Source organism: Martes martes, assembly GCF_963455335.1.
Source record: "Martes martes genome assembly, chromosome: 13".
In the NCBI taxonomy this organism is placed as follows: Eukaryota; Metazoa; Chordata; class Mammalia; order Carnivora; family Mustelidae; genus Martes; species Martes martes.
In genome coordinates this window covers 14,306,366-14,320,813 of record NC_137901.1, presented here as the reverse complement: position 1 = coordinate 14,320,813, position 14,448 = coordinate 14,306,366, and the positions used below count along the sequence as shown (strand labels likewise).

General features: G+C 37.0%; 1 protein-coding gene across 1 annotated transcript in view; it reads right to left on the bottom strand.

Annotated features, from left to right (window-relative positions):
- Positions 1 to 14,448, bottom strand: part of PIGN (phosphatidylinositol glycan anchor biosynthesis class N) — a 111,600-nt gene that overhangs the window by 32,358 nt on the left and 64,794 nt on the right. Inside the window, exon 23 of the mRNA XM_080821151.1 lies at positions 1,688 to 1,790. Coding sequence (XP_080677277.1) covers positions 1,688 to 1,790 — 103 coding nt within the window. The remainder of the gene's footprint in view (positions 1 to 1,687; positions 1,791 to 14,448) is intronic.

The window sequence follows — 14,448 nt, the reverse complement described above, 5'->3', positions numbered from 1 at the left end:
TGTTTGCTGCTTTAGAATGTGAAGGCTCAAGAAAGAAAAGGGCTTACTGATTATTAAGTGACTGTAGAATTTGGCACATATTTCTGGACCCTCTCAAATATATACTTCCTTAAGGCAACCTCTAGGTAAGATATCTTAAAGAAACTCATGTCACCCCAAAATGGTGAGTTACAATAGAAATTATTTTATCTTTTGCCTTCTCATCTAGACTAAAAACTAATTCATATATAGTTTGATGGATTCTGATTATAAATTATTTATCCTGAAATTTCACCAATAAAGGGGGTAAGAGTGAACAGTTTTGTTTTTGTCTTTAAGTAGGTTTCATGGAACCCAACACAGGGCTTGAACTCACAACCCTGAGATTAAGATGTGGGCCAAGGTCAAGAGTTGGACATGTAACCAACTGAGCCATGCAGGCACCCCAAGAGTGAACAGTTTAAAAGTCTCATTATGTTTATCACTCTTGAGTAAGAATATGCTGATAGACTTCAAGTTTTATTTGAAAGTTCAAAATTCTAAGTCTCAAACCAAGCCCCTCCTAAAATCTTATTAGGTAACTGGTGAAAATTTCCATGTTGCTTTCCATGTTTCCATGTTCCATTACTTCTTCACATCTGTGCATCAGATCTGGTTATGCAGGGAGAAAACAAGGCAGGAGGTGTGGGGAGCTTTGGTAGGAGAAGGTTTTGTACCCTACTGGACCATCTCTATCTGAGGACAAGAACTCCTGGGGTCTAGTTCACTTAGGATGTTAGGGCCTATTATGAAAAGATTTTTTAGAACATCCCTCTAATTCTAAATTAGGCCGACTAAGTTCTTAAAGAATGAACCCAAGTCTTGGACCCAAAATGGCTTTACAAAATCATCTAAACTGGGAATAATCTGTTGATAGCACAATGGTCAATCCCCAGGTTTAATCTAGTTGGGATTAAGATCCTTTATTTGGGCCAAATTTTGAGCTATCTTTTGAGTGGTAGTAATCTGATTTGTCTGTTCTATACAATGTTGTTAAAATGTACACATTTCTCACCTCATAAGCATTTAAATAAGGATGAAATAAAATTCAAAGTAAAGAATGCTTTTCTTCAAAGCAGGTGGGGAGATTGTATCACTGCTTCACTGACTTCTAGAGATCCCTTCAGGATCTACCCCAAAGCAAGCTGCTAGTTTTTGTTTTGCAAGAAAATTTTAATCTTAAATAAAAAGGGATTCTTTAACTTCCGGGAAAATGTTCTGAAAGTTTCTGAATCTAAAGAATATTTGGACCAAATATATGTAAAAGTAAAAATAAAAGGTATATTCAAATAAGAATGAACAAATCAAGGTATAATTTGAAGTTCAGGAAAGGAATGTAACAATGCTACAGCTCTCCTAACTCATTGCTTGAGACTTCAAATTTCTCCATAATCAATCAGAACTTTTAATATGGTAGTGAAATGACATTTTAGCATCTTCAGGAAATAAACAGAAAGACAAAGACAACAGGCAATACTATGAACATATGAAAAAGAAAGCAGAAGATTTACGATCAACTTATATATAGTTCTTATGAAGCAGAAAATATGTATAATTTATTCCCCAAGATTTATACATTTTTCATCTCCAGAGGTAAAATATTCAAAGAGAAATGTCAAGATCATTTAAAACTTGCTACTAAAAATTAAATTTTAAAAACAGTTCATACCCTGTGCTTAGCAGCAGGTAGGCTGACATGGAGGAAAGAAGTATGCTGAACAGTCGCTCAAAGAGACTTGTCGGACTCAGCAGCGGTAGGACGAAGGAAGAGGCTGCAGCGAAACAAAGCAGGGCGATGTCAGTACGACAAACACAATGTATACGAGTTTAGAAGCATCAATTCTAGTGTCATTTATAGAATTTATTGTTTCTGTGACCTCTCAAATGGACTATACTTATCCTAATCATTTTTTTAAGAAATTTGAAACTTCACATTTCCTAAAAAAGATTTTACTTATTTGAGAGAGAGAGAGAGAGAGCGAGCGAGTGAGCATGCATGCACAAGTGCATGCATGTATGCGGAGGAGTTGGGGGGTGGTGCTGGGAAGGAGGGCCAGAGGGGAGAGGGACAAGCAGATTCCTGGCTAAGTGCAGAGCCCTACAACATGGGCTTGATCCCACAACCCCAAGATCATGACTTGAGTGGACATCAAGAGTCAGGGGCCTAACCAAATGAGCTACCAAGGCACCCCTGAAACTTTGCATTTTTATACTTGATCTTAGCCAAAAGACCTAGAAGTGATGAAACTTCACATTTTTAATTAAAATTACAATTCATTATTTTTACCACATTTTGGCTCAGATCTTCTCAATTTTATTTAGCCTTGCTCACTAAATGAGTAACTTGTTATTTGCTGATATAAATAATAAAAAACATAATACAACATGTTGCTCAAGATCTAGCAAATTTCTCTTAATTAGGCATATAGCTAAAAGGCAACTTATTCCCCAGAAATTGATTTTTCCTAACCTCCTTCTCCTGTTCCCAAGTTTTCCCACTGCAAAGTATATGCATTGAGAGCGGTAGCGTGCCACTCAGAAAACAAAAAATACAAGAGGATTTCCCCACATGAGAATTGTAGTAAGAGTAATGAAGTAATCTTCCCCTACAGGACAAGAAAGCAAGTACTTCAGTAGGAGGGCAGCAAACATTAACTCCCCATTTCTATTTTGGGAAGGAAATATGCCTAAGTTCCTCATCATCCTAGTCAGGCAGAAAACATGCCTGGAGTTAAACACTCTGGAGTACGGAGACAGACAACTTGGGATAAAATCCTGGTTGATTCATTATTAACTTTTTAGCCATGGGGCAAGTTTATTAACCCATCTAAGTAGTATTCCTATCTGTCAAGTAGTGAGGATAAAAATAAATTGTTGTGAGGTTTAAATACAACTTCACCTGTAAAATTCTCCCTGAGCATAGTGCAAGGGATATAATAGGTGCTTAATAACTCTGAGCTGCTGTTATTATTACCAACCAACGTCTACTAATAAGTTAAATTTAAAGACAATCCCCTTCAAAGTCAGGTCACTGCAGGATGTAAGACTCTGAAAGTTATATCAATAGTCCCCTAGACAAATAGCTTCTGATCTTTTTCAGATGTGTAGTTCCAATACTGTTATTCTCACCTGATACATATTTTAACAGAAACAAAGCAACATTTTAATATTTATTATAAAAGCCAATTCAAATGAGATCTCTTCTGTAAAACTCTATTTTCTATCCTTGTTTTACATTTGTCTAAAAAATTGATGAGGGGGCAATAAGAGTCCCCATTCTGAATGACATATGTTAGAACCTGTTTCATAACATACAATCCATTTGGAGATCTCAGCACATTAGCAAAAAGTGCTCATTGGAACTAGAGTAGGTGAATTAGTACCTGGAAGAGATCTCTGGAGAATCTGCTGACCTACCTATAAGTCAACTATTTCATGCCTTACAGCACTTGGTAGGCATCCTCTAGTACCTAGTTCTCTCAATCTCAAGGACTAAATGTCTTATTTAAAATGTATGTTCAGAGGCATCTGGATGGCTCCGTAAGTTAAGCATCTGCCTCTGGCTCAGGTCATGATCCCAGGGTCCTGGGATCGAGCCCCACATTGGGCTCCCCGTTCAGTGGGGAGCCTGCCTCTCCCTTTGTATGCTCTATCTCTCTCAAATAAAATAAAATACATTTTTTGCCTAGAAATAAACCCCCACATACACAGTCAATATTTGGCAAGAGAGCCAAGAACACTCAGTGGGGAAAGGATAGCTTCTTCAACAAATGGTGTTAAAAAAACTAGATAACCACATGCAAAAAAATCAAATTGGACCACTATCTTACACCACTCACAATAATTAATTCAAAATGGATTAAAGACTCAAGCATAAAACTCCTAGAAGAAAATATGGGGATAACATTTAGGATAACATTATTCTCAGCAATAATTTTTTTTATGTGACACCCAAAGCACAAGCAACAAAAGTGAAAATGAAACGTGGGACTACATCAAATGAAAAAGTTTTGCATGTCAAAAGAAACAATCAACAAAATGAAAAGTCAACCTGTGGAATAAGACAAAATATTTGCAAACCATATATCAGATAAGGGGTTACATCTAAAAAGTATAAAGAACACACACAACTCATTAATTTAAAAAATCCAATTAAAAAATGGACAGAGGAACTAGACAGATATTACTCCAAAGAATACATCCAAATGGCCAATAAGTACATGAAAAGGTGTTCAATATTACTAACCATCAAGAAATGCAAATGCAAACCACAATGAGATATCACCTCACACGTGGTAGAATGGCCATTATAAAACAGACAAACAGAAACAGAAAATAACCAGAGCTGAGAAGGATGTAGGAGAATTGGAAGCCTTGTGCACTGTTGGTGGAATATAAAATGGTGCAGCCACTATGAATATAGTATGGAGACTCCTCAAAAAATTAAAAGTAGAATTACCATATTATCTGATGATCCCATTTCTGGGTATTTATCCAAAAGAACTGAAAACAAGATCTTGAAGAGGTATCTGTACACTCATGTTTACTGTAGCATTATACACAGTAGCCAAGGCATGGAAATAATCTAAGTATCTGTCAATGGAAGAATGGATAAAGAAAATGTGGTGTGTATATATATACATACATATATATATATGTATATATATATACACACACATATATATATAATGGAATATTATTCAATAATGAGAAAGAAGGAAATCCTGTCATTTGTGACAATCCCAAGGATCACTATGCTTAGTAAGATAAGCCAGGCAGATAAAGACAAATATAGTATTATATCACCTGTATGTGGAATCTAAAAAGGCTACACTCATAAAAACAGAGTAGAATGGTGGTTATCAGGAGCTGGGTGGTGGTGGAATTGGAAAGATGTTTATTTTATTTCATTTTTTTAAAAAGATTTAGTTTTTATTTATCTGACAGAGAGAGAGATCACAAGTAGGCAGAGAGGCAGGCAAAGAGAGAGAGGAGGAAGCAGGCTCCCTGCCGAGCACAAAGCCCGATGCAGGGCTCGATCCCAGACCCTGAGATCATGACCTGAGCCGAAGGCAGAGGCTTAACCACTGAGCCACCCAGGCACCCCGGAAAGGTGTTTAAAGGTAGAAACTTAACCATTAGATAAATAAGTCCTAGAGGTCCAAGACAAAGCAAAGCAATTATAATCAATAATACTGTATTATAAACTTCAATGTTGCAAAGAGACTAGATCTAATTGTTCTCACCACAAAAAAGAGATGATAATTATGTGGCATGACAGAAGTGTTAGCTAACACTACAGCAGTAATCATGTTGCAATACATAAATGCATCGAATCAACACACTGTATTCCCATACTTTCTACAATGTTATGTGCCAGTTATATCTCAATCATTGAAAATAAATAAATAAATAAATAAATTCTTCTGAAAAAATAAACAAATAAATAAATAAAAATAAAACAAATGCTGAGAGGAACATTTATGTATTTGGAGAAAAGCGGTAGATGGAATCTCAACCCTCCCAAAACAATGACAAAATCAGTAAGGACAATAAATAAAATGACACAGGACATTCAAATTTGGAGAGAAGCGCAGGAAGTACAGCACAATATGCACATAGCTACAACATAAGAAAATACTGAGATCAAGCTTAACCATGAATATTTTCACTTAATAGAAAAAAATTCAAATTGGCAGACATAGCAAAACCCAACTCTATGCTGAATAAGAGACAGACTTAAAACACAGTGATTCAGGGGCGCCTGGGTGGCTCAGTGGGTTAGGGCCTCTGCCTTTGGCTCGGGTCATGATCCCAGGGTCCTGGGATCGAGCCCCGCATCGGGCTCTCTGCTCAGCAGGGAGCCTGCTTCCTCCTCTCTCTCTCTCTGCCTGCCTCTCTGCCTACTTGTGATCTGTCTGTCAAATAAATAAATAAAAAAATCTTTAAAAAAAAAAAAAAATAAAATAAAACACAGTGATTCAAAAGACTAAAAATAAGGAAAGGACTAAGCAAACGTTAAGAGTAAGAAATTCAGGGTTGCAATCCCAATACCAGGTAATGTACATTTCAGGCCAAAAAGCAATGAACAAGACAAAGAGGGGCACCTTGTGATGTTAAAGCCACATTCCACAGTGACAATGTAAGTTATGAATTTTGCTACAAAGAACATATCAACTACCTGCATAAAACAAAGTTTATATAAGGCACAAAAAGTAATATGTAGAGACATACTAATAACAGAAAACTGTAACACCCCACTCTCAATATAATAGGATAAATTGACGAAAAACAAGAATATAAAACCACATAACCGACAAAGTAGATATTCTGTACTATTTACACTAAATAGTACAGTCTTGTGAGAGAGACTACACTTTCTTCTCGAGTACATATGGAATCTTTCTCATATACACTAGAGCACAAAGAAAGTATCAGTAGGTTCCATAATGTGGAAATAGTACTAACAACAATCTCACGCACAATGCAATGAAACTAGAAGTTGAAAATAAAACAAAAATTAAAGAGGTAGTGAGTAGAAATACAAATTAATAAATCAAAATCCAAACTCTGAGAAAATAAACAAAAAGGACAAACTACTAGCTAAGTTAATCAAAGAAAAGGGGAAAAGTGCAAATACACAAAATAAATGATGAAGGAAATGTCTAATGATACAGAAGGAACTATTTTAAATCATTAAGAGATTACTTTGCATCCCTCTATACAAATAAATGTGAAAATCTAGAAGAAGTGTTTAATTCCTTAGGCAAATATGGTTTCCCAAACTAACCCTAGCAGAGTTAAAAAACTTAAACAGGCCAATTTCATATAAGAAATATAGGAAGTTATCAGGGAACTACCTAACAAAGAACTAGGTTTGGGTAGTTTCAAGGGGTAATTCTTCCGAAACTACATAGAATAGACAGGCCCAAGTGTTGTCTAAATTATTTCAGAGTACAGAAATCAAAGAGAAACTTATTTTTTAATGAAGAAGTTTAATATTGATACCTAAACCTGATACACAGAACACACAAAAAATTAAAGGTCAATATCATTTATGAATACTGATGGAAAAATACTATCAAATGGACTCCAATACAATGTTAAGAAAATAATACATTATAATAAAATGTGGCTTAGGGATTTATATAAAGAATGCAAGGACAGTTCAATACTTGAAACTCGGTAATATCAACAGGCCATAAATTGGTCTAAGAAGAAAAATCACATTATTGTCTCTACAGATGATGAAAAAGCCTTTCACAAAATTCAACACCCATGCATTCCTAATAAGAACTCTAAATAAAACAAGAATGCATGTACTTTCTTTAACATGACAAATATATGTACCTCAATCCTAAAGCCAGCATCTACCCTAATGGGGAAACTCCAGAGGCATTCTCACTAAGGTCAAGGGAAAAAAAAATCAAGGCAGTTCACTATCTCCACTTATTTAACATTGTTCTGTAGATACTACTGAATACAAATGAACTAAAGGAAACAATTAGACGACTAGGAACTGCAAAGGGGGGAAATATACATCTAATTTGTAAATGACATGATAGTATACTTGGAAAATCCTAGAGAGTCAACGATAAACCTAACTCAAAAAATGAAAGAATTCAGTAAAAAAAAAAAATAGAATATAAAATCGACATGTAAAATCAATATGTAAAATCAATAGCAACTTATCTCAATAATAATTAGAAGCTAAAATGAGTGAGAAAAGCCCATTTACAATAGCAAAAAAGCAGATAAAACACTTAGCAATATACTTAACAAGAAATATGTAAGGCCCATATGAAGAAACAATAAAGACTACTCTGAGAGGCACAAAAGTAGACTGGAGCAAGTGGAAAGACATCCCTTGTTCTTGGTTAGAATGTCTCAACATTACTCATGATTAAGATATGTCTTCCCAAAGATATAACTTCCCAAAGTTAACTGACATATTTAATATGATCTCAATAAAATTTCCAGTGGGCTTTTTTTGAAGTGTGAGCAAGTAGATCCTAAAGTTCAGACTTTATTGAAATACACTATGAAGTCTGTAATAAAACAGTATATTATTGGCACATGAATAGACACAATTAGAATAGTACAGAAAGTCTAGAAATAAGCCAGTGTATAGTATGACATAGAAGTGTTATATCAAGTCACTGGGGCAAATTAAGCATTAATGATATTGGATGGCAATTTGGAAAAAAATTAAATGAAATCCTTTCCTTAAACCATATATTTAGAATAATTAACTCTAAATATATCAAGGATTGAAATGTAAAATGTCAAAGTATGCAAGTATAAGAAGGAAATATGAGTGAATTCCTCCATAACCAAACCAGCAAATCCAAACTTCTTCATAAAAAAAAAAGTTTCTCTTTGATTTCTGTACTCTGAAATAATTTAGACAACACTTGGGCCTATCTATTCTATAAGGAAAGGATTTCTAGTTGTCTAAAAATTCAGATGCATTAAAAAAAGACTGATTACACAAAAATAAAAATCATTTGTAGGCAAAAGACGTCATAAGCACAGTCAAAAGGTAAGTGACAAACTGGGAAAAATTTTTGTTATATATATCATAGGTAAAGGACCAATACCCCTAATTTATAAAGAGCTTTTAAAAGTGAAAGCAAAGAACCAAAAATTCTATAGAAAACAAGGGAGAAGAGATGAATAGATAATTCCCGAGAGAGAGAGATAAAAATGGCTCTTAAGCATGAGGAATGATGTTTGACTTCACTCATAATAAGAAAAATACAAATTAAAAACACAGAGATACCATTTCTCAAACACAAGAATGACATAACTTTGTTGGCTGGAATAAATTCAAAAGACTTTGGTGAGGTTATGGGGAAACAGGCATTTTTCCTTTATTTTTGGCAAAAATGAGAAATGGTATACCTTGGAGGGGAACTTAGTAATATCTGAAAGTACTACATGTGCATTTACCCTTTGCACCGTAATACAACTTCTAGGAATTTATCCTGAAAATATACCTCTAACAATATAAACTATGCATATGATCAAGGTTATATGTTGCAGGATTATTTGTAGTAAAAAAAAAAAAAAAAAAAAGATTACCTACCTAAACATGAAAGCATAGAAGACTAGTTAAATAAACAATGGAATACACACACAATGGAAAACTAAATAGCTGCCAAAAGAAATAAAAAAGAGCTCTAGGGCACCTGGGTGGCTCAGTGGGTTAAAGCCTCTGCCTTCGACTCAGGTCACGATCCCAGAGTCCTGGGATCGAGTCCCGTATCAGGCTCTCTGCTCAGCAGGGAGCCTGCTTCCTCTTCTCTCTCTCTGCCTGCCTCTCTGCCTACTTGTGATCTCTGTCTGTCAAATAAATAAATAAAATAAAATAAAATAAAATAAAATAAAAGAAGAGCTCTAAGAATTGATATGAAGTGATTGCCAAGAGGTATTAAGTGAAAGATGCAAAGTACAAAAGAGGATATATAAAATGCTACCCCTTTTGTATAACAAAGGAGGAAAAATAAGAAAACATACTTATGTCTATTTATCAGTGCAAAGAGAAACACATAAAGGATAACCAGAAAGCAATGAAGGTCATAGCCCATAAAGGATTAGGGGTACAGGAGAATAGGGTGAAAGTACCACAGGCAGCACTTCTTTGAGTATAACCTTTTGTATAGTTTTTATGTTTGGAAGTGTGTGACTATCCTACATACACAAAGAATTACATAAAAAAGAACAGGAACGGAAAAAAAAATACCAAAACAGCAAACTGAAACAAACAAACCTTGTATTTCAAATGAATATCATGATTGCAGTGAACAAAATGGAGGAAGGGATGGAGGAAGGGATGGAGGGAGGCAGGCAGGCAAATCCAAATAAATATGAACACAATATTTAACCATAAACCCTTGGTCTTGGGCAAGGTGAAGTGTGCGGGCAGAGTGAGAATTACAAACAAATCTCGAATAATATTAAGTTTGTTTATTGTGATGGTATGGGTGAAACACTCCTGAAATTGCTTTGATGTACTCTAGGACTGAACCAATGAGTACACATGTTGATGTTCTTGGGAGCCAGGGTTGGTTATCTTCATGGGAGGAACATATAAATATGGAATGGGGGAAGGCAAGAAAGAACAGATAGAAACAGAGGTATCAGTGTGAACTTACGATTCCTGAAATATGTATAGGTATGTGTATATGCATGTTAACGTGCATATGCGTATGTGTTAATGTGTGCATATGAATCTATATGTAAGAGAAGTTTTATGTATATGAAAGCATGTATTTCTTAGTTCTGTCCATTGAAGAGCAAAGAAGCAAAGATACCCCAGTCATGATGGGTACATACGGCACTCAGATCTTGGTGTCTAATACCATTCACCCAATAAAAAGAGCTATGTTTCCTTAGAGAAATAACTGACTCTAGACCTTGGACAGTATGGATATAAAGTAAACCTTATAAGGTAAACATCTTTTTAATGTCAGAAAATAAGAAAATGCTCAAAAAAATTAAGGGAGGGTGGGTGTCTATTTACAAGCTAGCTCGAAGGTGCTCTCTAGCCAAGTCTGGGACAATTTGGGCACCGAAGTATCAACAGTAATGAGTTATAAATCTTTGAAAAAAGTAGGTCCTCATGTGTCCACAACAACAATAAATAGATAAATGAGTGAATGAATGAACAAATGAATGAATGAATAGGAAAGAAGGGAAGATTCTTAGAGGAGAATGCTGAGAACCTCTGGTAAATGCCATAGGAGTCACTTTGTAGAGCTTATGACAAAGACTGGATCAGGAAAGATTTACGAATGGATGCTACATCTAGGGAGAAATTCTGATGAGGATATTTGCTGGTCTTAGAGTGTGTCCCCACTGACAGCTTATGCAAAGTGAAAACACTGGGCAACACCTTGATAGGGTGATGGAAATTAACATCAACAATGAGGGACAGATAGAGATCATGCGCCTCCAAACATAACCTGAGGAAGGGCACAGCATCACTTATACAGTATTCTGGCCAATAATGCATAACCTCAATTTAATTACAAGGAAACAGCAGACAAATTCAAACTGAGTAACAGTCCATTGTGGGGTGGGGCTTGCGGTTGGGTTATATTCTCCAAAAATGTCAATGTCATAAAAGACAAAGAAAGAAAAAAGGCCATGATCATTGCTAGGTCAACTGAAAAATTAATATAAGGATGGCAGAATAAATAAAAATACTGAATATGGTATCTAAAAAATGTTACCCATACATATATTCATAAATACAGATGAGGGACAAGCACATGAAGTGGAGGAAGGCTTTCTGTAATTCTGGTAAATGTGGTAAATGTTCTTTTTTTTTTTTTTAAAAACCTTTTTGGAGGGGGAGGAGTCAAGATAGTGGAGAAGTAGCAGGCTGAGACGACATCAGGTAGCAGGAGATCAGCTAGATAGCTTATCTAACCATTGTGAACACCTACAAATCCAACGGGAAATTGAACAGAAGAAGAGCAACAATTCTAGAAACAGAAAATCGATCACGTTCTGAAAGGTAGGACCTGCGGAGAAGTGAATCCAAAGTGACGGGAAGATAGACCGCGGGGGGAGGGGCCAGCTCCCGGCAAGCGGCGGAGCAACAGAGCACAAAATCGGGACTTTTAAAGGTCTGCTCCACGGAGGGACATCACTCCAGAGGCTAAACCGGAGGGAAGCCCACGTGAGGTCAGTGTAACCCCAGGTCCCACGGGGTCACAGAAGGACCGGGGGTGTCTGAGTGTCGCAAAGCTCACAGGTATTAGAGCGGGGAAGCTGGCTACAGTGACAAAGCCAAGGAGTGAGCTCTCAGCTCCGGGTTACCTTGAGCCGGTCATAGGCTGGGGGAGCTTGGAGCGTGGCCGGAGGCCAGGGAGAAGGAGTGACTGAGAACTTTTCTCCAAGCGCGGGGCTGGAGGCCAGGGAGACAGAAGCGACCGAGCACTTTTCTCCAAGTGCGATCGATTGAGCGCTTTTCTCCAAGCGCGACCAGAGGCCAGGGAGACAGGGGTGGTTGGGCGCTTTTCTCTGAGGGCGCACTGAGGAGCAGGACCCCGAGCTCTGGGCCCCTCTGGGCCGGAGATCGGGAGGCCACCATTTTCATTCCTGTCCTCCGGAACTCTACAGAAAGCGCTCAGGGAACAAAAGCTCCTGAAAGCGAACCCGAGCGGATTACTTAGCCTGGCCCCTGGGAAGGGCGGTGCAAAGACACTTGAGAATTACTACAACAGGCCCCTCCCCCAGAAGATCAATAAGAAACCCAGCCAAGACCAACTTCACTCACCAAGGAGAACAGTGGAATTCCAGAGGAGGAGAAAGCAAATCTTATCTGGACAAAATGACAAGGCGGAAAAACTCACCACAAAAAAAAGAACAAGAGGCAGTACCGAAGGCTGGGGACCTAATCAATATGGACATTGGTAATATGACAGATCTAGAATTCAGGATGATGATTCTCAAGGTTCTAGCCGGGCTCGAAAAAGGCATAGAAGATATTAGAGAAACCCTCTCCGGAGAGATAAAAGCCCTTTCTGGAGAAATAAGAGAACTAAAATCTAACCAAGTTGAAATCAAAAAAGCTATTAATGAGGTGCAATCAAAAATGGAAGTTCTTACTGCTAGAATAAATGAGGCAGAAGAAAGAATTAGTGACATACAAGACCAAATGACAGAGAATAAAGAAGCTGAGCAAAAGAGAGACAAACAAATACTGGACCACGAGGAGAGAATTCGAGAGATAAGCGACACCATAAGACGACACAACATTAGAATAATTGGGATTCCAGAAGAAGAAGAAAGAGAGAGGGGAGCAGAAGGTATATTGGAGACAAATATTGGAGAGAATTTCCCTAATATGGCAAAGGGAACAAACATCAAAATTGTTGCAGGAGATGCAAAGAACGCCCCTCAAAATCAATAAAAATAGGTCCACACCTCGTCACCTGATAGTAAAATTTACAAGTCTTAGCAACAAAGAGAAAATCCTGAAAGCAGCCTGGGAAAAGAAGTCTGTAGCATGCAAGGGTAAACACATTAGATTGGCAGTGGACTTATCCACAGAGACCTGGCAGGCTAGAAAGAACTGGCATGATATATTCACAGCACTAAATGAGAAAAACATGCAGCCAAGAATACTATATCCAGCTAGGCTATCATTGAAAATAGAAGGAGAGATAAAAAGCTTCCAGGACAAACAAAAACTGAAAGAATTTGCAAACACCAAACCAGCTCTACAGGAAATATGGAAAGGGGTCCTCTGAGCAAAGAGAGTCCCTAAAAGTAGTAGACCAGAAAGAAACAGAGACAATATACAGTAACAGTCACCTTACAGGCAATACAATTGCACTAAATTCAAATCTCTCAATAGGTACCCTGAATGTTAATGGGCTAAATGCCCTAATCAAAAGACACAGGGTATCAGAATGGATAAAAAAACAAAACCCATCAATATGCTGTCTACAAGAAACTCATTTTAGACCCGAAGACACCTTCAGATTTAAAGTGAGGGGGTGGAAAACAATGTACCATGCTAATGGACATCAGAAGAAAGCTGGGGTGGCAATCCTTGTATCAGATCAATTAGATTTTAAGCCAAAGACTATAATAAGAGATGAGGAAGGATACTATATCATACTCAAAGGGTCTGTCCAACAAGAAGACCTAACAATTTTAAATATCTATGCCCCTAACGTGGGAGCAGCCAACTATATAAACCAATTAATAACAAAATCAAAGAAATACATCAACAATAATACAATAATAGTAGGGGACTTTAACACTCCCCTCACTGAAATGGACAGATCATCTAAGCAAAAGGTCAACAAGGAAATAAAGACCTTAAATGACACACTGGACCAGATGGACATCACAGATATATTCAGAACATTCCACCCCAAAATAACAGAATACACATTCTTCTCTAGTACACATGGATCATTCTCCAGAATAGACCACATCCTGGGTCATAAATAAGGTCTCAACTGGTATCAAAAGATTGGGATCATTCCCTGCATATTTTCAGACCACAATGCTCTGAAGCTAGAACTCAATCACAAGAGGAAATTTGGAAAGAACCCAAATACATGGAGACTAAAGAGCATCCTTCTAAAAAATGAATGGGTCAACCAGAAAATTAAAGAAGAATTGAAAAAAATCATGGAAACAAATGATAATGAAAACACAACGGTTCAAAATCTGTGGGACACAACAAAAGCAGTCCTGAGAGGAAAATATATAGCGGTACAAGCCTTTCTCAAGAAACAAGAAAGGTCTCAAATACACAACCTAACCTTACACCTAAAGGAGCTGGAGAAAGAACAACAAAGAAAGCCTAAACCCAGCAGAAGAGAAATCATAAAGATCAGAGCAGAAATCAATGAAATAGAAACCAAAAAAAACAACAGAACAAATCAACGAAACTAGGAG